Below are 26327 nucleotides of genomic sequence, written 5' to 3' on the forward strand. Positions count from 1 at the left end.
CTGAAGCTGCTCATTCTTACTGTCACCTCCCACCTGAAGCCCCCTGCATTATTACCTCCATAGCCAAAACATGTCTATTGCATGAGTCGTTACCTCATACTCCTCCCCACCTAACCAACTTTAAAAAGGTACTCCGCCCCTAGACATCTTATACCCTATCCAAAGGATAGGGGATAAGATGTCTGACCGCTGGGCCCCCCACAATCTCTGCTGCAGCACCTTAGTCATCCGATGCATGGAGCGAACTTTGCTCCATGCCAGATGACTAGTGATGCAGTGCCGGAAGCTCATGACGTCATGACCACGCCCCCTCATGCTGCAATACCCCCTTCCATAGACTTGCATTTAGGAAGCATGGCATCACGAGGGGGTGTCAACGAGACTCCATGATCAGACATCTTATCCCCTATCCTTATCCCCTTTACTGAGGCCCTAAAACATCTATTTGTTCTTGACAGGAGGTAGGTTTTGCTCAACAAAGAACATATAGAAAAAAAAATTAAACCAGTGCTCTCTGCCGCTCTGTCTGTGTCAATAACTGTTCAGAGCAGGAGCAAATCCCCATAACAAACCTATCCTGCTCTTGACAGTTACGGAGACAGACAGAGGTGTCAGCAGAGAGCACTGTGGTCAGACAGAAATTTTTTTTTAATAGAAAAGAACTTCCTGTGGAGCATACAGCAGCTGATAAGTACTGGAAGGATTAAGATAGATAAATAGAAGTAATTTACAAGTCTGTTTAACATTCTGGCACCAGTTGATTTAAAAAAAAATAGTTTTTCCTTTAAGACACACTGACTTAAGAAAACAATGATAGCGAATAACACTATTTGATAACAGATAGTTACTCAACCCAGAATAGCAAGTAAAATAAACTGGGCCCGTCTTTATCAATACAATAGCCTGTCTGCCCCTGAACACTAATTAAAAAACCCACTAAAGAAATACCTAAGGTTTATACCAAGGAGGTAAAAATACCTGGCTTCTTTGCTAGGAAATGAGCAAAATTTTTATCAATGCCAAGCAAACCTGTTGGATGCACAGATTGTGAGAACCGATATGCTGTTCAAGTTTTTTTAATCCTGGGAGTAAAATAAAGTCGAGGTGATTGTAAACAAGATCACACAAGATCCCCTCTTTGTTTTCATCCTTGCAAGTGTTCTGCAAGAACGGCAGGATCATGAATCCCCCCACAGGAAGCCTAAGGCATATAAACAATGGAAAAGTCATTTGGATACTCCAGTGCTGGCGCTAGAGGTCCAAGCCGGCTGCACCACAGGTGGGTAACAAATTCCGTGGACTGGAGTGAGGTACAAAAGAAGTCCCAGAAGGAAAGACATTTGGGGTGGTGGAGATAGATAGAACTCGGTAGAGATCTCCCACATTTGTACTTTTTGAACCTCTGACTGCTCATAGACATTTCCCTGATACCTTGTCGCCCCGCAACCTCGTGGCATCACGCGTCACTTTTTGAACCTGACTGCTGTATGTCGCCCCACCCCCTCAATGCAAGTCTATGGGAGGGGGCGTAACATTTCCTTCATATAGCTGCACATTCTAAAGTTATATGACTTTTTAACGTACAAGTGTAATCTTTGCTGAGCACATACCCGGTTTCTCTCAGCTTTTCCTCCAGGCAGGAAGTCCGGTAGTTCTTATCACACATGATGACTGTCGGGCACCAGTTTGTTAGGTTCAGAAGCCAAACCATTTTTGGGCCAGACACTTCACTTTGCAAAGTCACACTACCTTCTCCTCAGCTCAGAGAGCTGAGATCACTTCAGTGTGATATTGTCCCTGATTGGCTGAGGCGCACACACCTCCCTCATCTATATCCACTGCTTCTGTAGCCATGTGACCTGCTTAGCTCTCTCAAGGCAGCTCCTCCCACAGCTCACACAGGAAATAAAGCCCAGGAACTGATGGTCTATGTAGTTTTCTGAAGCTCTCAGCTCTCTGCACAACCAGGAAGTACATGGATTTTCAAAGGCAGTTTATGGGGCATATGGGGGTCCGATTTTAAAACAAAACAGGTGGGATGCTTTTAGCAGTCATGGTAAGCATTTACATATAAAACTTAAGTTTTTACTTTTACCACTTTTGGCTGGATATCTGCTTTAAAACATCTGTAGGACATTTATCAAGACTGTGGCTCAGACATCGGCATCAGCTGGCAATGAAAATCCTTTCGTCACAAGTTTATAATCAGATTTTCAAATGGAACACATTGTACAGTGTTACGCGCTTAAGACATCAACATGCCATGGAAGATAATGCCAAACAATGGGGTAATGTGTAAAAACCAGCGGGGGACCTGGATGATGAGATTCTAATATGAAAAATGTACATTTTATTTAGACCACTTCTATCAACCAACTCTAATCCTGGGATATCCAGCAATAGAAAAACATAGCCAATTTCTTCATTGTCCTTTGTTTGTTTGTGATATTGCCGCTCGGTGTTATTAAAATGAATGCAACAAAGTTGTAATGCTGTTAATAGAAGAAATGAGCTCTGTTTTCCTATTGCTGCAAAACCCCTTTAACAAAGAAAGATAATAGGGAAACCATTTAGATGGGTGCAGAAATTGTCATTCCCTAGCGTCTGTCAACAGCAAAATGATGGGTTAACACGTTCCCATGTGAGATTGCAGAACATGGAATGTTTAATGAATCAATTAAATTTAAACATCTCCTCAGTGTATATATGCTCTCTCCCCTAGCTCAAGTGAGTTTTCTTAGTACTGGGTGCAGGACTTAGCTGTCTGTCTGGATGTCCGTAGCTGTACCTTAAATTAAGCTGGCCCGCTATCTTAGGGATGGCACTCATAGATGACCACTGCCTGTACCTGGGATCAGCTGCGTGGCATGCACTCCGGTGCATACTGCTGAAAGATGCAGCTGGGAAAGTCTGAACTTATGAGTGCCCGCACCTGCCACACACTTATCATAGTGGGGAGTGCATCTCTTCAGTTAAGAAACAGGGCACCAGGTCGACTGTTCTACTTCTAGAAGTAGCCAAGAACATGACATGGGCAGAAAAAAGGGTAACCAGGTTATCCGCAGTCCATATTCAGGATACTCTTAAATGTTCTGGCATATTGTGGCTCATTGGGGTCTACCAGAGGTAGACCTTAAAGGGGTACTCCGGTGGAAAAAAAATGTTTTCAAATCAACTGGTGCCAGAAAGTTATACAGATTTGTAAATTACTTCTACTTAAAAATCTTAATCCTTCCAGTACTTATCAGCTGCTGTATGGTCCAGAGAAAGCAGTTGTATAGTTCTTTTCTGTCTGATCACAGTGTTCTCTGCTGACACCTCTGTCCATGTCAGGAACTGTCCAGAGCAGGAGAGGTTTGCTATGGTGATTAGATTCTACTCTGGACAGTTCCTGACACAGACAGAGGTGTCAGCAGAGAACACTGTGGTCAAACTACAAATAATTTCACAACTTCCTATTAGTACACAGAAGCTGATAAGTAATGGAAGGGATGACATTTTAAAATAGAAGCAATTTACAAATCTGTTTAACTTTCTGGCATCAGTTGATTTGAAAACATTTGTTTTCCAACAGAGTACCCCTTTAAGGCCACCAAACTAAATACCAAACTAAGGCTTCTTTCACACTGCCATTATGACATGGCAGTGTGACGGCCGTTGGGGGGAGCCAGAGAAAACAATGAGAGAAAAAAATACTGCAAGCGCCGTCCTTTTCTCCCACTAGTCCCGTCAAAACAACGTTGCCCGATGGACCCCATAATAGTAAATGGGATTCGTTGAGACCCCATTGTTGCCCGTTGCTCCCCGTCACAAGAACGGCCATTAAAGTCACATGAAAAAAAAAAAAAACTTTAACAGCTGTTCTCGGTGGGGAGCAACGGCAGTGTGAAAGGAGTCTTATAAAGTTTTGTTCCCTGCACTCTCTGGATTGTCCTCTAGTGGTAGACGCCATCTCAATACCTTGGAACTTCAGTCTAGTGTATATCTTCCCTCCAACCGCCATGATACCAATGGTATTATTGAAGATCAAGCAGGATCAAGCCTCAGTATTAGTAGTAATACCATTTTGGCCAGAGACATCCTGGTTTTCCCTGCTAATGTCGATGAGCCACTGAATTTATTGGAAACTTTCCCTATGGAACAATCTGGTGTCTCAAGGGACTCAGCTGTGTCCCAACTTGAAGACGTTCTATCTGACAGCCAGGGAGTTAGAAGGTATGTATTAAAAGCCAGAGGGTTTTCGACATGCTGGCTCACTCTAGGAGTGCATCCACAAAAAAAACCTACCTACCTGAAGTAAAGTTTTTCATTTCAGGTGTGTTAAGAAAGAGCAAGAGTGTCAACCCTAATTCACAATCAACCCCTCAGATTCTAGAATTTTTACATGAGGGGTTTGATAAAGGGTTCTTTCCTAACACTTTACATGTACAGGTTCCAGGAATGTCAGGAGTCCTTCAAGTTAAATGTTTTCACAACCACAAAGTCAAGGACTTCATCAGGGCTTTTGGTAGACTAAGAATAATCCAACCTGTAGCCACATGGTATCTATCTCTAGTCCCAAGATGTGGGGCACCCTTTGAGGCCTTAGAAGAGGTGTCCCTAATGTTTCTAATATTGAAGACATCCTTTTTATTGGCCAATACAACGCCAAGAGAGGAGAGCTACAAGCGTTTTCCTCTGAGGAACCTTAACCTTAAATTTCTTGCCATACAAGGTTCTTTTGCAATTTCTTCCTTTGTTCCTTCTGAAATGTCCATCCTTTTCCAATACAAACCAGATCATTTCTTAACCAAGATATGCTCCAGAATCAGATCAGATGGAAGATAGTAATTTGAGCAATCGTGACATGGTAAGATGCCTAAGGATCTACGGGGATAGAACCAAAAAATTTTGGAAGGATAAATATCTCTTTATTTCCTTTCAAGGTAAAAGAAAGGGTAAGATGACCTCCAAACCATCCATCTCAAGGCAGATAACTAACTGTATCACAGTTTGAAATCAGTCAGCGAATTTAGACCCGCCAGAGTTCACCAAAGCTCATTCTACTTAACCTATAGCCACTACCTCAGCAGAAAGGAGTTCTGTGCCTTTGTAGCACATCAAAGTGCATCTTGGTCTACTCCTGTAACTTTTTTTAAATTATTTTTTTTTAGACATCTTAAGTTTCAGTCTTTAAAGGGGTACTCCAGGGAACTAAACCCATAGCCCATCCTTTCCATCTCATCAACTTATGTATTTTTCTAAATACACTGCTCAAAAAAATAAAGGGAACACTTAAACAACACAATGTAACTCCAAGTCAATGACACTTCTGTGAAATCACACTGTCCACTCAGGAAGAACACTGATTGACAATCAATTTCACATGCTGTTGTGCAAATGGAACAGACAACAGGTGGAAATTATAGGCAATTAGCAAGACACCCCCAATAAAGGAGTGGTTCTGCAGGTGGTGACCACAGACCCTTCTCAGTTCCTATGCTTCCTGGCTGATGTTTTGGTCACTTTTGAATGCTGGCTGTGCTTTCACTCTAGTGGTAGCATGAGACGGAGTGTACAACCCACACAAGTGGCTCAGGTAGTGCAGCTCATCCAGGATGCCACATCAAAGAAGGTTTGCTATGTCCGTCAGCGTAGTGTCCAGAGCATGAAGGCGCTACCAGGAGACAGGCCAGAACATCAGGAGACATGGAGGAGGCTGTAGGAGAGCAACAACCCAGCAGCAGGACCGCTACCTCCACCTTTGTGGAAGGAGGAGCACTGCCAGAGCCCTGCAAAATGACCTCCAGCAGGCCACAAATGTGCATGTGTCCACTCAAACGGTCAGAAACAGACTCCATGGGGTGGTATGAGGGCCAGATGTCCACAGGTGGGGGTTGAGCTTACAGCCCAACACCGTGCAGGACGTTTGGCATTTGCCAGAGAACACCAAGATTTGCAAATTCGCCACTGGTGCCCTGTGCTCTTTACAGATGAAAGCAGGTTCACACTGAGCACATGTGAGTAATGGTGGGCGGTGGCATATCTTTGGGGGTCCGAACAGCCCTCCATGTGCTTGCCAGAGGTAGCCTAACTGCCATTAGGTACCGAGATGAGACCATATGCTGGTCCGGTTGGCCCTGGGTTCCTCCTAATGGAAGACAATGCTAGACCTCATGTGGCTGGAGTGTGCCAGCAGTTCCTACAAGAGGAAGGCATTGATGCTATTGATTGGTCCGCCCATTCCCCAGACCTGAATCCGATTGAGCATATCTGAGACATCATGTCTCGCTCCATCCACCAACGCCACATTGCACCACAGACTGTCCAGGAGTTGGCGGATGCTTTAGTCCAGGTCTGGGAGGACATCCCTCAGGAGACCATCCACCACCTCATCAGGAGAATACCCAGGTGTTAAAGGGAGGTCATACGGGCACTAGGAGGCCACACACACTACTGAGCCTCATGTTGACTTGTTTTTAAGGACATTACATCAAAGTTGGATCAGCCTGTAGTATGGTTTTCCACTTTGATTTTGAGTGTGACTCTATATCCAGACGTCCATGGGTTGATACATTTGATTTCCATTGATAATTTGTGTGTGGTTTTGTTGTCAGTACATTCAACTATGTAAAGACGAAAGTATTTCATACGATTAGTTCATTCATTCAGATCTAGGATGTGTTATCTTAGTGTTCTCTTTATTTTTTTTTGGAGCAGTGTATAAAATTCATTAGCTATATAGAGCAGTTTCCCTCTTACAGCTGTCACTTACATGCAGGGAAAAACGTAATCCTCAAATCCACCTTGTCTTGGTGTAAACCCCTCACTGAGACTAGTCCCCACCCTTCAGGACAACACCACGTGATGATTTTTGTCTGGTCTAGAGCTCTGGCTGTACAGCCACACCTCCCCTCCCAGTGTGAGGAGCTTGTGAGCTGTGAGAGAAAAGCAGTGAAGATTCTCAGTCACAAATGAGCACATAGCTGCTGTTTTTTCTGCTGAAGATCTAATCACTGACTTCTGCAATTCAGAGCACAGCAAGATGTATTGCTGGAGGAAGGATAGTCTGAAAGAAAAGACATGTACAGTGTATGTAAGTTGCAGTGTAAGCATGAACACAGACAGTGAAAGCAGTTGGCTGGCAGCCTTTACACAGAGCTGCACTGACTTCTGGGAGTTGTAGTCTAAAAAGGAAAAAGTATTTAGGAGACATCAGGGGCCACAGGAGCTGCCAAAACCACATGGATAACTACAGGAGACACAGAACAGGTATTGTGGTGGCTTTGGGGCATTTTTATTTTCAATAAAGGGGTACTCCGGTGGAAAAAAAAAATTCTAAATCAAATGGTGCCAGAAAGTTAAACAGATTTGTAAATTACTTCTATTAAAAAAATCTTAATCCTTTCAGTACTTAAGTGTTTTCATCATGTGCCAGAGCACAGACAGGAGGAAAAGGCAAACATGGACTACGAGAACCAGATGAGTATCTTGGTTAGTTTTATATAATTTTTTTTTTTTTTACTATTGTCAAGAGGGAATGGAACTACAGGGTGGGCTATTTATATGGATACACCTTAATAAAATGGGAATGGTTGGTGATATTAACTTCATGTTTGTGGCACATTAGTATATGTGAGGGGGGAAACTTTTCAAGATGGGTGGTGACCATGGCGGCAATTTTGAAGTCGGCCATTTTGAATCCAACTTTTGTTTTTTTCAATAGGAAGAGGGTCATGTGACATCAAACTTATTGGGAATTTCACAAGAAAAACCAAGGATGTGCTTGGTTTTAACGTAACTTTATTCTTTCATGAGTTATTTACAAGTTTCTGACCACTTATAAAATGTGTTCAATGTGCTGCCCATTGTGTTGGATTGTCAATGCAACCCTCTTCTCCCACTCTTCACACACTGATAGCAACACCGCAGGAGAAATGCTAGCACAGGCTTTCAGTATTCGTAGTTTCAGGTGCTGCAGAATGGGCGAAACAAAGATTGGAACAGGAGTCTCAGTTTACGCAGAAGATTTTGTTCGGTGATGAGGCAAACTTTTATGTGAATGGTGAAGTTAACAAACAAAACCACCGCTATTGGTCTGACACTAACCCACATTGGATAGATCCCTCCAAGACTGTTGGAACACAAAAATTTATGGTATGGTGTGGTATATGGTGTACAAAGATAATGGGGCCATTCTTCATCAATGGAAACTTCAAGGCCACTGGATATGCGAAATTGCTACATGATGATGTGTTTCCCTCTTTATGCACTGAAGCTGGCACATCCCTGGGGTCATCTGAAGGCAATTGTCTATGCTGTGAAGATACGAGATGTGCAGCACCAGAAACTACGGATACTAGAAGCCTGTGCTAGCATTTCTCCTGCGGTGTTGGTATCAGTGTGTGAAGAGTGGGAGAAGAGGGTTGCATAGACAATCCAGCACATTGAACACATTTTATAAGTGGTCAGAAACTTGTAAATAACTCGTGAAATAATAAAGTTAAAACCAAGCACATCATTGTTTTTCTTGTGAAATTCCCAATAAGTTTAATGTGTCACATGACCCTCTTCCTATTGAAAAAAAAAGTTGGATTCAAAATGGCCGACTTCAAAATGGCTGCTATGATCACGACCCATCTTGAAAAGTTCCCCCCCCCCCCCCCTCACATATACTAATGTGCCACAAACAGGAAGTTAATATCCCCAACCATTCCCATTTTATTAAGGTGTATCCATATAAATGGCCCACCCTGTACTACTAATTCCACTGCTGCTTCCACTACTAATAACAATACCAACACTTAAAGGTGCTCTGAAGGGGCTACCCAACTGCTTTTTCTACCTAAAGGGGACTAATATTAACATTTAAAGGGGGCTGCTATTACTACCTAGAAGGGCTTCTACTACTACTATTACCTAAAGGAGAATGCTGCTGCTAATACTACCTAAAGGGGGCTGCTGCTACTATGTGTGGGGGCTGCTGTTCCTACTACCTAAAGGGGGCTGCTGCTAATACTACCTAAAAGGGGGCTGCTGCTGCTACTACTACTACTACCTAAAGGGGTCTGCAACTACTGGTACCTAAGGGGGGCTGCTACTCCACTAGCGAAAGGGGTAAGATGCTACTGTATTTCAAACATGCAGTATTTTTTTGTGTTTACAGTTCCAGTTCACATTTGCATTGTGGTTTCTGCTTTAACAAAAACCATGATGCATAGATTGATCAATCGTCCAACAGAACCCATTGACTTACAATGAAGCCCGTTGGCATCTGTTGTTTACACAAACATGCAGCACTATTCTGTCCGTCAAAACTGCCAGGACTGTGACGGAGGTTGCATGTAGATCCTAACAGCCATGTGAACACCGCCCAGAAATATGTTTTTTTTATAAAACAATAAATAAATAATATAGTATAGGTTCCCCAGGATGAGAAAAAGTCTAGAATGAAATTGAACTTACTTCAAGGGAACACAGAATAAAATCCTGAACCTATTCCATTCCAATGTGCTAACACTAAAAACAGGTATGAATGATCCAGGGTAGGGGGAAATCATAGGTAGCAGAATCAGACAGTCACACACGGATGGCTCTGTTGTGTTCTGCTGATCGATTAAAGATAAGAAATCAATGTTACAAGCTGGAAACACCATTAAGGGACCCTAATGAATAAAACCTAAAAGAAAATAGTGAGTTGAATATGTGATGCCATCTTGTGGCCAAAGACAAAATTGCCTAAGATGTACTCCAGGCCACTTTGCATTGAAAACCTCTCATTGCCACATGTATTGTTAATATTCTAGTAAATTTAGTGAACCCCTTAAGGATGGAGGCCTTTTTTGCTTTGATGACCAAGATAATTTTTTCATTTTTGCCTTTCAGTCTGTCAGTAATAACTTTTTTACTTTTAAACGGGCATGCATTACAAAAAAAATTCATATAGAGAGATATCTTGTCATAAAGGGATATCAAAAGTTTTAATCGATTGGGGTCTGATTGTTTGAACTTTGATCACCTCGCTCACAAAGACAAAAAGCGGAAAGAGAAGGGGCCGGCCATGCGCTTCTTTCCCTACTCGATCTATTTGGGTCTGAACACTCCCTAGGACATGTCACATATTTATTTGCCAGGTACACTTTGAGGGTATATAGCTATTAAAGTCCTTTCATTGTGTGTGTGTGTGTGTGTGTGTGTGTGTGTGTGTGTGTGTGTGTGGGTGAGACATCACACTCTTTAATCTTCAGGTAAAAAAATAGTAGAATTTAATTTACAAGAATATTTTAGTGTAGGGAATCAGGTAAGCTAAAAACACCACCACAAGACCCACCATGTTGGAGATGCTCCAACCCAGTCATTCAGCTATCACAATTTGGCCCATGTCACATTCCCTCAGACACTTGCGCATTTTTTCTGCTTCTACGACGTAAACTTTAAAAAAAATATTACAAAAAGTAAAGCAAGTTCTAAACTCACCAGTTTCAAGCTGTTTCCGGTTCACAATTATCTTTAGGTGACTCTCTTCTAGTCCATATTGTTGTGCAATTCTAAAACAAGGTAAAAATACACATACAAGGGTGAAAAGGTATTTAAATACTTGTGCCTAACATTCCTGTTAAGCTCCGCTAGAAATGTTAGAATATTTCTCACACTTGAAGAAATTGTCTGGGGGATGAAAAGAAAATTATAAATGGCTGGGGGGACTATAGAAAAAAAAGTGATACTCTCCTACTCTGATCCCCTGCAGCTCCCGTTTGGAAGGCTTCCGGTCCTGAATGCTTCCATGTTCCTGTAATGAAGTGTCTCAGCAAGAACTGCCCACTCAGGGGACACCACTGTGGTGAGTGATTGGCTCAGTGGGGCAGTTCTTGTGGGGATAACTAGGCGTTGGTGACGAGCATGGACCAGGAGCCATCCCAACAGCAGCTGCAAGGGATTGACGGAGGAGAGTATGATATACCACCTTAAATATACAACCAGACAGCCCTTTAAGACTTTAAAAACAAAACATTCACATTTAAACTTTTTGCAATACTGTACTAAATATGGTAGTTTGTAGCAAGGCACTCTTAGCAGGAATGCAGTACCCGAGTGGAGTGTAGTGGAGAGTAAATGGTATTTACTAATCTACTCCACTTTCGGAAACTTTATACATGCTTTAAAGTGTAGGGTTTTCTTCCCAGAAAATTCACATGATTTTCAGAGTGGTTTTCAGAAAAAACTAGTGATTTGGGATGAAATGTAGGGAACACTCCTCTTTCCCGGAAAACCGTGCCCATTTTGCAGGGTTTTTTTTTCACTCTGAGTGTTTCTGATTCTGTTGCACATTTAGAATTTACACAGAATTTAGGGGCACAACCCGACAAAAAGAGTCAGAATGCTGTTAGTAAATGAGGGCCAGAGTGTAAGGATGTAAATGATGAATAGTTTATGCTTTCTCCATGTCAGAACAGGGTTTACTAATCTGCAGCGCTGCAATGTGCTATGTGCTGGCGATCATGAGTAGGAGTCTAATGTATTCATTTAATGTACAGTGATCCCCCGAACTACGATGGACCCGTCATACGATCATTTCAACATACGATGGCCTCTCAGAGGCCATTGTATGTTGAAAGCAGCATCAACATACGATGCTTTTATATGTCGGGGCCATCGCATAAACGGCTATCCGGCAGCGCAGATTGCTTCAGCCGCCGCCGTATAGCCGTTTAATGTGCACCGTGTGCTCTGGCGAGTGTCACTCACCTGTCCCCGATGTTCTGGACTGTCCTCTTCATGCGCCGCTGCATGGCCATTGTTCTCAGTCGTCATCACGTCGCCGGGCACGCTGTCTCGTCATCAAATAGGAGTGGTGTGAGAAGCGACGTGATGATGGCGATGGAGAGCGAGGATCCAGGGCAGCGGTGATGACCCGGAGCAGCGGGGACACCCAGGGGATGTGATGACAGCTATGAAGAGCGACAATCCAGGGAAGCGGTGAAGGTCCGGAACGGCGGGGACACGTGAGTATAACTTTCTATATTATTATTGCACGGATCCCTCAATATACGATGCATTCAAGTAACGATGGTTCATTTGGAACGAATTACCATCGTATGTTGAGGGATCACTGTATTTGTTACTACTCCTTCATGCTGCCCCCTGCCTGTGATTGACAGATTTCTCAGTATAAAGAGAGGAATTGTCAATTTTCCCACTTACAGGTCCCTTTAAAGGAGCGGAACAATCTTTTTTCCAGTCCTGAATTTAAAGGACCAATTAGACAGATATGATACAATCCACGAGAACACCACTCAGGAGCCTTTATAGGTCTCATTTATAGTGCAGGCAGGACCGCATGAACAATTGCTGGATCTTTCATGTGGCCCTTAATTTTCATCATTGTGCAGCCAACTAATGATAGTGTTTAGTCCTGCAAAAGTGTTATGATCAGCTGACGACCGACAATTGCCTAATGCATAGTACAATATCATCTCATGTTATAGCGCCTTTGGTTAGCTTTTGCTGTTGGCACCCCTGAAATTTTTCAAGAAAATTAAGTATTTCTCACAGAAAAGGATTTCAGTAACACATGTTTTGCTATACACATGTTTATTACCTTTGTTCGTATTGGAACTAAAACAAAAAAGGGAGGAAAAAAAGGAAATTGGGCATAATGTCACACCAAACTCCAAAAATGGGCTGGACAAAATTATTGCCACCCTTAACTTAATATTTGATTGCACACCCTTTGGAAAAAATAACTGAAATCAGTTGCTTCCTATAATCAATAAGCTTCTTACACCTCTCAGCCGGAATGTTGGACCACTCTTCCTTAGCAAACTGCTCCAGGTCTCTCTTATTGGAAGGCGCCTTTTCCCAACAGCAATTTTAAGATCTCTCTACAGGTGTTCAATGGGATTTAGATCTGGACTCATTGCTGGCCACTTCAGAACTCTCCAGCGCTTTGTTGTCATCCATTTCTGGGTGCTTTTTGACGTATGTTTGGGGTCATTATCCTGCTGGAAGATCTCGGACGCAAACCCAGCGACCCAAAATCCGTTGGTAATCCTCAGATTTCATGATGCCTTGCACACACTCAAGGCACCCAGTGCCAGAGGCAGAAAAACAACCCCAAAACATTATTAAACCTCCACTATATTTCACTGTAGGTACTGTGTTCTTTTCTTTGTAGGCCTCATTCCATTTTCGGAATGATGTGCTTTACTAAAAAGCTCTGTCTTGGTTTCATCTGTCCACAAGACGTTTCCCCAGAAGGATTTAGGCTTACTCAAGTTTATTTTGGCAAAAAGTAGCCTTGCTTGCTTTTATGTCTCTGTGTCAGAAGTGGGGTCCTCCTGGGTCTCCTGCCATAGCGTTTCATTTCATTTAAATGTTGATGGATAGTTTGCGCTGACACTGATGCTCCCTGAGCCTGCAGGACAGCTTGAATATCTTTGGAACTTGTTTGGAGCTGCTTATCCACCATCCAGACTATCCTGCGTTTACACCTTTCATCAATTTTTCTCTTCCGTCCACAACAAGGGAGATTAGCTACAGTTCCCTGGGTTGTAAACTTCTTGATAATGTTGCGCACTGTGGACAAAGGCAAATCTAGATCTATGGAGATGGACTTGTAAACTTGAGATTGTTGATATTTTTCCACAATTTTGGTTGTCAAGTCCTCAGACAGTTCTCTTCTCCTCTTTCTGTTGTCCATGCTTAGTGTGGCACACACAGACACACAATGCAAAGACTAAGTAAACTTCTCTCCTTTTCATCTGCTTTCAGGTGTGATTTTTATATTGCCCACACCTGTTACTTGCCCCAGGTGAGTTTAAAGAAGCATCACATGCTTGAAACAATCTAATTTTTCCACAATTTTGAAAGGGTGCCAATAATTTTGTCCAGACTTTTTTTGGAGTTTGGTGTGACATTATGTCCAATTTGCCTTTTTTTCTCCCTTTTTGGTTTAGTTCCAATAAACACAAAGGGAATAAACATGTGTATAGCAAAATATGTGTTACTGCAATCCTTTTATGTGAGAAATACTTAATTTTCTTGAAAAATTTCAGGGGTGCCAACATTTACAGCCATGACTGTATATGTTGATGACTGCATAATAAAAACTCATTCTTTCTCCTTTTTTTTTACATAAATAACAAGGATCCTAAACATGGACAATAAGAAACATCAGACATATTTGATATTAAGACTGTAGACAGGTAACATAGTAGTTTGGGTGAGGAAAACAGAATTTTTACTTTAAACATTGAGTTTCTATTTCCGGTTCCGGTGCGGGCATGTGAGGAGCAGGGAGAAGGAGCTCCTCACACCCCAGGTCTCAGACCCACACCGAAGACCGGCTGCAGTTACCCAGCCTCACCCACCAGCATACCTGAGGACCCCGAGAGTCACCCCAAGTCCGCATGGAGTTCCATTACAGCGTGGCTCCTGCGCATCTCCTCGCAGGGGCCACCATTGTCCTGAACGGCAGCAGGGGTCCTGATGCTCCAGGCACTGTCCCGCCTCGCACTGCTCTACCCGCTGGACATCTGCAGCATTGGGCGGTGAGTCAGACAGGGGGAAGCTCAGGAGGATGGTGCCCAGTGGCCCCATGTTAAATAAGGGGCTGCCGCCATTTTCCCACTCCTGCCACGCTACACCCAGCGGAGGGGTGAGAGGCAGCTGTACCTCTCTCTATTGCAGCTGCTGGGTACCCCTGCTCTCAGCACCACAGCTAGAGTGTGCAGCTGCGCACACCAGCCAGAAACTCTCCCTACTTCATCCCACCACCTGCTCCACTACCTGGGTGGCCAATGGCAGACCTTTTTCTACTAAATATAGTGGCCCTCTGCCTCATTAGTGAACATTTCCTCTTACACAGATGGAGAAATTCCTCAACAAGGGTCTGCACCGTCAAGGCCCCTCAGCAGCTGCAGCACCAATTTCTTCTATTCATAGCAGCAATTCTCTCAGGCTGCTATGGAAGTGTCCAGGAGCCAACCACTGTTCACACCTGAGGAGAAAGCACTGGCCTATGCTTACTCAGCTTTCACAGCACCCGTTAGCTACAGCATCGGACGTTTCACTAACCGCACCCATGGACCTGCAATCTCTGGTGACGGCGTTGGTCAAATTAATTACCCCTACCATTCAGCAGACGCTGTAAAATACCATACACTCTACACTGACACGTATCCCGTCTGAACTGGGGACACATGCTGGTCGCATAGATGAGGCGGAAAAAATAATTAATGCACTGGAGAATGAGAATAGTGGACTGGCTACGAGACTACGGCAGACAAACCGATTTGTGTTATGTTAGCTAGAAATTGGAGGACTTGAAGAACCGCTCCCACCACAATAACCTACGTTTGGTGGGGGGGGTCATCGAATTCCTTCCTCCTCCTGACCTCCAAGCATTCTGTGAGAATGACCTACCCAAAACATTGGGTCTCCAGAATAAATGTTGGGTGGAAAGGGTGCACCCGCCTGGGACGGGCCCCTGCTGATGACTCTCCCGCTCCTGCTCCACAGACAGACCATGACAAGTTATCTTCAAGTTGCTAAACTATAATGACAAGGTAAAGCTTATCAAGGCTTTCCGCCGTCGCACCTCTCCCCTCACTTTCCGCAACAAAAAACTTTTGCTCTTTCAACTTTCACTTGCAATATCCGGCTACCCTAAAAGTGTTTCGCTTGGATGGGACCTTCATCTCCTATCAGTCCCCAGCAGCGGGCGGAGAAGGATCTCCAGGAACTACTGACGGAATCGGTCACCCTCCTTGCCCCCGCTCCCTTCCTCGTCGCTTTCTATTGCCTGGACACTGCTGAAGACATCAGAAAACAGGGGAAGTCAGCGGGGAGACACAGTAGAAGCAGGAGTAGCAGATTTACCTCCCCAGATTGAGTATCGTATTGTGACTGTTGTGTTTTCTCTTTTTAGCACCTGGGGGGCCACAGGACTTATTCGTTCTCCAGTATTTAACATTGGTTGTTGCCCCTGGGATGGTTTTCCTGCAGATTTGGATGTCACCGTAATGACCCAGTAAAAGGGGCCCCGGGGTGGGGGATCCAATCTCCACATGTGTCTGAAAAAACTGAAGTCCATAACACGACTGACAGATGCCTCTATTCCATGCTGGGCACTGCTTTGTGTTCTTATATTTTGTTTTGGGGTTTTCCTTGGTTTCATTCAGGTTTTCTGGGATCATCCTTTTTCTCTTCTTTCCTACACCGCCCAGATGTCTAATTCTCACTGCATTTTTCCCAGCGGTTAGCGTCCTTTACTGGGGGCCTCTCGTTCCAACCTCCCCTCCTCCGGCTTTCATCTCTGCCTTTCATTTCTGTCCTGCCCTCCATCTATTTATGCACCCTGGTTTTTGCCTTTGCTTTTCTTCCCCTTCTCTTTTCCCACTCTAGGGATTGTTGGTCCATATGTGTAAGGTAATTTCTTGGAACATTAAGGGACTGAGGTCCCCTCAAAAGGGGATGAAAATTCTCTGCTTTCCGAAATGTCTGCGTTCAGATTTTGTTCTCCTTCAAGATACTCACCTTGTGGAGGCGGACTTTTTGAGAAAGCAGAAACTCTGGGTGGGTAAGGTCTTGGGCTCACCGGCAGTAGATGGCACAGCTGGAGTGTTGACTCGGTTCCATAAGTTGTTCCCTTATGGCCATCCTATCCTATCGAGAGAGATTCGGACGGCCGCCTGTCTCATGTACAGCTGGAGAATAATGGCAATACCTATATTATATATAGCATTTATAATGTCTATGCATCTAACAGAGATAATCATTCCTTTTTCACTTCTCTTGCAGATACTGTCCGGCGAAGGGTAGACCCCCTTATTGATCGCAAAAGCTCCTCTACACACCCTATCCCTACACATCATAGTGACAAGACACTCTCTCCTTTTCTGACACAGATGGGACTGACGGACTCTTGACGTCATCTACACCTGGACGACCGCAATACACACACTTCTCACATGTCCATGGCTCGTGGTCCCGCATTCGACTATTGTTTGACTATTTCATGGTCAGGTCACTAGTGTGCCCCATACTACGGACTGTGGACATCCACGACATTGTCATTTCAGATCACTCGCCGGTTGTCCTGGAGCTCCTGCCATCCTCCACCAAGGGCTCGGATTTCCTATGGCATTTTCCGTCCTACCTTACTAAGGACGAGTCTTTTTTGGGCCTTTTTGAGGGGATAGAGGCTGGAGTTTGAGACGGACAATGCAGCAAGTAGGGATAATCCAACACTTTATTGGGAAATGGAAAAAGTAGTTCTTAGGGGCAGGATTCTGGCATATAGTAATACACTTAAAATGAAAGACTCTGGAAGGTCATGCAAAGGCTAGCACAGCGTTGTCAGAGGCTTATTCCCATTTTGTTACCTCTCCTACCCCGGTCCTTAAACTCAAATGTCAGGAAGCGAGGGCTTCTTATGAGCTCTGGCTGGATAGGTAGGAAAGAATATCTTACTTTGAGGCTGATCTTTTTAGACATGGTAACAAGGCGGGACGCTTGTTGACAAGGATAGCGAAGAGGTCCTATACACCGACACATGTTTTACCTTTACGAGACTCCCAGGGGTGTACAAAAACTGACCTGCACTCTATTAACGTGATTGTGGGATCCTATTACACAGAACTTTACTCTACTACCCCATGACCAACGGTTGGGGGGAATAATTTTTAGCTGGAATTAATCTCCCTAGGTTGACAGAGGATCAACGTCAAGTACTGAATGCTGAGGTGTCGAAGGAGGAGGTAGAGACGGGAATTCATTCCCTTCTTATGGCAAGGCGCCAGGACCGGATGGATTTCTGAGCGAGTTTTCAAAGACCCTAGTTGACCAAATTGTCCCTAGCCAAACAAGACACTTTAATTGTATCCTGCAGTCAGTTGTCTTACCCTCCTCAGCCAAAATGGCGTATATCAAGGTGCTTCCCAAGCCGGGCAAGGATCCCCTGGATCCTGGCTCCTATTAGCCAATCTCCCTCATAGACCAAGATGTGAAAAAGTTATAGAAAATCATGGCTGATCGACTGGCCAGGTTTTTGCCCTCCCTTATTGGAGATCACCAGGTGGGTTTTGTTAAGACTAGAGATGAGCGAACTTACAGTAAATTTGATTCGTCACGAACTTCTCGGCTCGGCAGTTGATGACTTTTCCTGCATAAATTAGTTCAGCTTTCAGGTGCTCTCGTGGGCTGGAAAAGGTGGATACAGTCTTAGGAGACTCTTTCCTAGGACTGTATCCACCTTTTCCAGCCCACCGGAGCACCGGAAAGCTGAACTAATTTATGCAGGAAAAGTCAGCAACCGCCGAGCCGAGAAGTTTGTGACGAATCGAATTTACTGTAAGTTCGCTCATCCCTAGTTAAGACGCGAGCGGCAGTTAAAAACATCCGTAAGGTCCTGGCGCCCAACGCGGAGAAAGCGTTAGATAATGTACTGTGGGATTGACTGGACCTAGTACTGAGTAAATTTGGCATCATGGGCTGTTTTACCTCCTTTATATAGGTGCTCTGTCATGATCTAGCGGCTAGGGTCTACACCCCAGGTATTCTTTCCCGACCCATTGCCATAGCGATAGGGTACCCGCAAGGGATGCCCTCTATCACCTTTACGGTTCGACTTAGCGATCGAACCTCTTGCGCGTTTCCTCATTTACTCAGACCTGTATAGGGGTATAATGGTGGGTTCCCAGGAAATTAAACTATCCATGTTTGCTGATGACATACTCCTTTACCTTAGTGACCCCAGGGTGGCAGTTCCCAAGATACTCAACTTTTTGACGAGTGTAGGCTGATTTACTGGTTACAAGGTCAACGCCTCCAAAAGTGTACTAATGCCCCTGGGATCGATGCCGACGCAGGAGCTGAGGGATGCAAGCGATCTGGGAGTGTCAGTGACAACTTCATCTATTACTTATCTGGGAATCAGTATTGGTAGAACACCGGACACACTATATTCCCTAAACTATGTCCCTCTTTTTAGGCGGATATTCTCAGAATTGAAACGGTGGGAAACCTTACAGCTTTCTTTTCTGGGTCATTGCCACCTCATTAAAATGATCAGTTTCTTATGTTTATTGTACCCCTTGCAAACCCTCCCGATTCTTCTCAAACAGGATGATGTCAGGCGCCATAATTCAGCTTTTACCCGTTTCTTGTGGCAGGGCAAATGTCCCAGAATAGTGTTGCAGAAACTCATGCTGTGTAAAGCAGAGGGGAGGGTGATTTTCCCAAACATTAGAGATTATAATGTAGCTTGTCTTTTTTGCCATGTAATGGACTGGCTGCATATCTCAGCCTTTTACTCCAATCTGAGGGTGGAGGGTGCCTTGGCTGTACCATGGTCCCTTCCAGCCCTGCTGCACACCTCCTATGATAAATTACCTGCTGCCATCAAGGGGTCTACGCTGCTTAGGGACACCATCATGGCGTGGAGGGAAGTATGAAAGCTTTATGGCCTTCCGTTCCTCTTCTCCAAGAGAATGCCTTTGCTTGGCCATCCAGAGTTTCAACAGGGAAGCTCCTCCTCCTGGTTGCGCCACTGGGGTACCATGGGAGTGACATCTGTAGGGTCACTGATACACATGGAGGAACACAGGCGGCTCACACCAGGAGAAATTCTCACCTCTTTTCAGCTCCCATACACACATGTTCTACAAGCCAACCAGGTATATAGATTCTGCACATCCAGACTTGGGGATCTCTCGCCGGAGGTGCCGGCGCATGCCCTAGATTATATAGTGGGGGATGAGCCGAGGAGAGCGTTTATATATATGCTTTACCTTGCTTTTCGTGCACGTTTTTCCAAGGTGGACCCGAAGAAACTTTTTCGCACTTGGGAGCGATGGACGGGAGACAACGGCATTATGGCCACGATTCTAGCAGGATGGGGAGCGATTTGTAAGCATGTCATTAATGAGAGGTGGTGGGAGACTTACTTCAAAATGGCGCATGCGGCTATTTATGACTTTAATATCCTCCCTACACTGTCCTTCCTGGACAGGATCACTAAATGCCCTAAATGCCAGACACCACTCACAAATCTTTACCATGAGGTGTGAAACTGCTCGTTCATGGCGGAATACTGGCGGATGATAGTTTCCTATATCTGGGATCATTGGAAGGTGTGACTCCCTTTTACGCCTCAAGCCTTGCTGTTCCACCAGTTGTTGTGCTCCTAGTTGCTCTGAGATGTCTATTTAATACTTGGTTGGAAGCATACTCCAGGAGGTTTGCCAGAGCTCATTTCTCAATTAAAAATCTTCCAGGTTGACAGGTTGGACGCGGAGAGGCACAGGGATTCGGGTACGTAGAGATTTTTTAAAGAAATGGCTTTATTTATTGTGTCTCACTTTGACAGAACAGGGGATAGCTGATATTGTTCGTTCTTTCCGACATACCACCTGGTATAACGTCGAGGCGCTTAAGGATACTCTTGACGCTTTGCGTTTACCGGATGCTTGATCCACCCTGCACCCAATAATTCCTTTTTCATTTTCTTTTGCTGTTCTTTTCGGCTGTTCCTTGGGCACTATGCACCTCAAAGACTGGTAATCGCTTGGGAGGGGGAGGAGACTGGGAAGGTTATTAATTATGTAAGGCTGGGTGGGGCCTCTGAACAACTAGTGCTAGTTATTGGATCAGGAGTCACATGGTCCATCTAGTCAGAGGGAAGTTACTTGCTATTTTTTGTTCTTATGCATGCTTGGGCATTACAAGATTGTACAGTGGTCCCTCAACATACGATGGTAATTTGTTTCAAACGACCCATCGTTTGTCGAATCCATCGTATGTTGAGGGATTTGTGCAATGTAAAGTATAGGAAGTTATACTCACCTGTCCCCGCCGCTCTGGACCGCATCCTCACCACTCCCGATGCTGTCCCAGGGGCTCCCGATGCTGTCCCGCTGCTCTGGCGTCTTATTCGGATCCTCCGGCTTCTTCCGCATCTTCTGCAGGGTCCGGGCCTCGCTTTCTGGTGACGTTATTACGCTGCTGCACCGGCGCGGTGTGCGCAGGACGTAATAACGATGCCGGAAAGCGAGGCCCGAACCCTGGAGAAGATACAGAAGATGCCGGAGGATCCCGAAGTGGACCCGGAGCAGCGGGGCTAGGTAAGTGAACCTGTCCGGGATGCTTAAACTGCTATCCGACAGCAGCTTAAGTATTTTGCGCTGTCGGATAGCAGTTAATGCGATGGTCCCGACATATAAAAGCATCGTATGTCGATGTTGACATCGACATACGATGGCCTCTGAGAGGCCATCGTATGTCGATTTGATCATATGTCGGGGCCATCGCATGTCGGGGGGTTACTGTATATACCGCTGCTCAGATGATGTTCACATTTTTGCTCAGCCAACGTTTGTCGTTCCCTGTATTTCTATTACCTGATTGTATGGTAGAATGATTCCCGTTTTCTTGGTTTTGTATTTGAAAAATATGTTCAATAAAAATATATTTGAAAAAAATAAAAACATTGAGTTTTACTGATCCAAAAGATTTAGGCCGCCCCAAGATTTGGAAAGGATATTGCTTCATATAATATATCACAATCAGATTATCTCCATGAATTTTGTAATTGGGTGTGTGTGTGTGTGTGTGTGTGTGTGCGCAGCAAAAAAATGTGTAGCACTAAGGAGCTTAATAATTATGAAAAGAGCTGTACTTACTGACATTTCAACTCCTTCCCCGTGATATTTAGGGATGTTTCTATGAAGTTTTTGGATACCTTAAAAACACAACACAATAGTTAGAGGAACAGAACAATAAGAAAGAAAAAAATATTACCTCCCCTGCTCCCCCACCCTGCCCCTGTCATATGTTCCAGTCTGCGCTCTTTCTTCCTTCTTTCGGTGATGACCCATTCCCCACTCTAATTACAGAGCAGAGTGGGGGGAAAGGACCTCACTGGCAGAAGGAAGAAAAGCAAAAGAGTGTGGTCTGGTAGATGTGACTGAGGCAGCGACGGGGTAGTAGGTGAGGTAAGTATGCTCTCTTTTATTGTTTTATGGCATGGGAAGGCATGGGGCTGATTAACAGGTTTTTCCTAGAACATTTCTTTAACATGGCCATAGGGTTATATTAGTCTAACAAAATAAAGTCAAACAAAAAATTACCTTTTCAGGAGGGGTTTCCAATTTTATGTATGTAGTGGTTAGGGGGTTAAAGGGGTTATCCTAAGATTAAACTATCAACTGTCCTAAGTGAAAGAAAGTGAGCAGTGTGAAGGATCGGCTAAAGCTCCACTTATTCCTTATGTAATTTTCAAAATTGACAAACGTTAGGGAAATCCCAAAGTGTATCCAAGCATGAGTGCTGATGCTCTAGTCACGGGGGGAAAAATGTCCTCTTTTCACATGATGGGGGAAGGTCTCAGCAGTTGGACCCCCACTGACCAGCTACTTATTCTGCTGGCATATAAAACAAAAACCTGGACTTACCTGCTGCCACTCTCCCAGTGCCCCGGTATCACTTCTCCCTCCTCTAGTGCAGTCTTCCTTCTGGTTCCTGGTGGTTGACGCATCACACTGCACCTCAGCTAATCACCGGCCACAGTGATGTCCCGCCTCAGCCAGCAATAAACTGAGTGGCAGCATGACGTATTGAGCTCTGGCACTGGTCTTCTTCCTGAAGCCAGTGCTGAATACATCAAACTGCAGCTTATCCCATCAAAGGCAGGACACCACTGTTGACTGCTGGCAACCAGGAAGAAAACCAGTGTTAGGGCTCAAAAGGGGGAGATTTATCAAAACCTGTCCAGAGGAAAAGTTGCTGTGTTGCCCATAGCAACCAATAATAAAAAATAAAAAAAATGACAGAAGCGATCTGATTAGTTGCTATGGGCAACTGGTCAACCTTTCCTCTGGTCAGGTTTTGATAAATTTCCCTCAATATGTCACGCATCTGCTCAGTCTATAGCTGGCTTAGGCAGGACATCACAGTGGCCGGCAATTAGCTAAGCTGGCCACTGGGAATCAGGAAGAAGACTGAGCAAAGTTACAGTAATTCGATTCGTCACCAACCTCGCGGCTCGGCGGTTGCTGACTTTAGCCTGCATAAATTAGTTCAGCTTTCAGGTGCTCCGGTGGGCTGAAAAAGGTGGATACAGTCCTAAGAGAGAGTCTCCAGCCCACCGGAGCACCTGAAAGCTGAACTAATTAATGCAGGCTAAAGTCAGCAATCGCCGAGCCGCGAGGTTGTTGACAAATCGAATTACTGTAACTTCGCTCATCTCTAAAGAACACCTAAAGTTCTACGGCAGATATTCTCTTTACCTTCAAAAAGGTGTTCACATGCAGATTTGTTGCAGACTTTTCCAATTAGCCTCAATAGGAAAGTCAAAATCTGCAGTAAATCCACAGCAAACCACCATGTAAACATACCCTAAAGGCTTGTTTACACCACTTCTAGCTCCATGTTTTTTTTATGTGGAAGCTGCAATGATTTCCATATAAAAAATCATGCTCCCACTCACTTTAATGGACACTTTTTCACACGGTTATGTGCTAAAGCTCTAACTGCGGGAGAGAGGTGTGGCACAGCGCTGGACACGGTATGAATTACGTCCATGTGCACATGCACTAAGGGTGCAATGGCACACGGCAGATTTGTAGCAGAAATTTAAAATATATCCCTATACAGATGAATGGAACTCATTTTCAGTAGCAGACAACTCTGTAACATCCCATAAAGCAACCCTTATGGATACATGTAGCTGTCCTGTGATCTAGAGCCATATTTTTGAGAACAAAGCTTAGAAAGTGGCCTAAAACCAGCAAGACCCCAGTGGTACATCACACTGTATTCATCTGAAAAATTAAATGCTCTTACTTTATTAAGTTTACGAGGTAAAAAAACTTGCAGAGACGCCAATCCTTTTGTTTTAAATGCTTCATTCCTAATGCCACGCTGTATTGCAGAGCAGCGGATATCTTCCAATGCACTGGCTATATCTTCCACACTGTATTTCAACCTTTCACAATATTTCTGAGACAGTGCCTGAAAGGTAACAGAGAACGTGAAGCTGTGCAGAGAAACACAAAGCCTGAAGCTGACCATAGACAATGCATTTCAAAGGTTTTCAGACAGTTTCACTTCCTCTATGATTTCTTATGTTGCAGCCTGGTGCTAAAATCAAACAAATTTTTGTTTTTGCCATCAATCTGCACTCAATACCCTGTAATGAGAATGTGAAATACGATTTTTTTATTTTTTATTTATTAAAACATAAAATTTTGCATAAGTATTCAGACGCTTTGCTATGACACTTGTAATTTAGCTCTTGCCTCCCATTTCTCTTGATCATCTTTGAGGGTACGATCACACTATGTTTCTGCCCGTTAATCGTGTGCATCGACATCCTGCCCAAAACGGGATGGTGACGTATACTGTTAAAAGTGTACTTTGCTGCTCAGCTTTGGAACAAACTGGATGCGTGGCTCCCATTAAAGGGGTACTCCGCTGCTCAAACTGTTCCGAACGCTGGAGCCGGGAGCTCGTGACATCATAGCCCCGTTCCCTCATGAAGTCACGCCCCGCCCCCCAATGCAAGTCTGTGGGAAGGGGTGTGACGGCTGTCACGCACCCAGTTCACTTCTATGGTCGGTTTTCTAGAAGGACTGTTGGGCTTTTGAAATAGAGCATACGTCCAAAAAAAGGATTGTGTGGAGGAACAGATCTGGAGAAGGGTACAACATTTTTGGCTGTACTTAAAGTTCCCAAGAGCACAGTGGCCTCCATAATTCTTAGGGTGCATTCACACTACAGTTTGAGTATCCAACAGCCAGAGAATTTGAAAAACGGCTGCTGCCTTATCCCTGCCGGACCCTTGCAGTACCCCATTCAGTCCAATGAGCTCGGAATTCAGCTAGTGACTCCAGTTAGGTCATTTTCCAACCGTACTTGGCGTTCAGTCTCGTATGAACCAGAGTGCAGTGATCCAACATTAATAAGACCTGACACGTTTTGCAACTTATTTCTGCACAGTCCTCCTCTGGAATTGTGAACCTCACAACTATAGCTGATCTGTGCTGGATTATTGATCTTCACCAGCATCACTGGATTCCAGAGAAATTTCTTTTTGCAATTTTACTAAACATTCGGTAACTGTTGGGTTGTCAGAGCATCACTGCCACCAACAAACTAATAAGAAATCCCATATTCTGATGGAGTAAAATAAAATGAATGTATTAGAAAGTTTTTGTAGAAAGAAACTACATCCTAAAATGATTGTCATGGCAGGAAACCGTTCAGGACACAGTATTCTAGTATTACCGTAGTGTACAGTTATGGCTGTAATATTCTGGTCACACACAGGCCCCCAGCTGTCTCTATACACTTACTTTCAGCTCAGGCCCGGCCTCCTGCTTATCTGTGGTGTACGGGGATTTCCACAACTGAATGCGATCCTCCCTCAGGTAATTCGTCAGCTGGGAAACCAGGAACTTTTTTTCTGCCATCCTAAAAGAAGAAAACAAGAAACAACATCAAAGATTTTGAATAGTAACATGAGCTTTATTGAGAGAGGATTCACACATTGCAGATTTGCTGCATATTAGCCCTGTTGATTTTGCACAGGTTAAATCTCCAGAAGATTACAGAACAGTACATGCACATGAAAGATTATAGGACTCTTTTTTGTTGTGGAAACTACAATGTAATGTAGATTTCAGAATCTGCTGCATTTAAATTACTCTTGCAGATTTTGCACTTTTCATCGCTAGGCTGGTTGGGGGGGTTGATTTGATCGCCATCAATCCGCAGTACAATATGCATGCTGCACCTGTGCATTTTGCTAAATATCTGCAGTGGAATTGCAGAGGGAAAATCCACCACTTGTGGACCTACCATTTGCCGTAATAGATTTAAAAGTAAAAACCATGCTGCAAATGTCAGCCACTTTGAGTTACATACAGAGAAGCAATCTTTCTGGCACTGTTATTTTTCCCTCATTATGCCATAATCCATTATCATAAATCTATGACTAAATGTACAGTATAGGGCAGTGGTCTCCAACCTGCGGACCTCCAGATGTTGCAAAACTACAACTCCCAGCATGCCCGGACAGCCAACGGCTGTCCGGGCATGCTGGGAGTTGTAGTTTTGCAACATCTGGAGGTCCGCAGGTTGGAGACCACTGGTATAGGGTATTCACCACATGTAAACATACTGTAAAAGAGGACTTGACAAATCCTAAGTGCCAGGACACCATGGTGACTAGTAGAGATGAGCGAACTTACAGTAAATTCTATTCGTCACAAACTTCTCAGCTAGGCAGTTGATGACTGTTCCTGCATAAATTAGTTCAGCTTTCCGGTGCTCCCGTGGGCTGGAAAAGG

At 44.2% G+C, this 26327-nt stretch overlaps 1 protein-coding gene across 1 annotated transcript in view; it reads right to left on the reverse strand.

The window, feature by feature from the left end:
* NUB1 (negative regulator of ubiquitin like proteins 1) overlaps window positions 1-26327 on the reverse strand; it is an 81299-nt gene that overhangs the window by 48681 nt on the left and 6291 nt on the right. Inside the window, exons 2-5 of the mRNA XM_056519629.1 lie at window positions 25332-25449; window positions 23821-23988; window positions 21660-21718; window positions 10456-10526 (exon numbers count right to left, since the gene is read on the reverse strand). Coding sequence (XP_056375604.1) covers window positions 10456-10526; window positions 21660-21718; window positions 23821-23988; window positions 25332-25448 — 415 coding nt within the window. The 5' untranslated portion in view covers window position 25449. The remainder of the gene's footprint in view (window positions 1-10455; window positions 10527-21659; window positions 21719-23820; window positions 23989-25331; window positions 25450-26327) is intronic.

This window comes from Hyla sarda, chromosome 5 (assembly GCF_029499605.1).
Source record: "Hyla sarda isolate aHylSar1 chromosome 5, aHylSar1.hap1, whole genome shotgun sequence".
Taxonomy (NCBI): Eukaryota; Metazoa; Chordata; class Amphibia; order Anura; family Hylidae; genus Hyla; species Hyla sarda.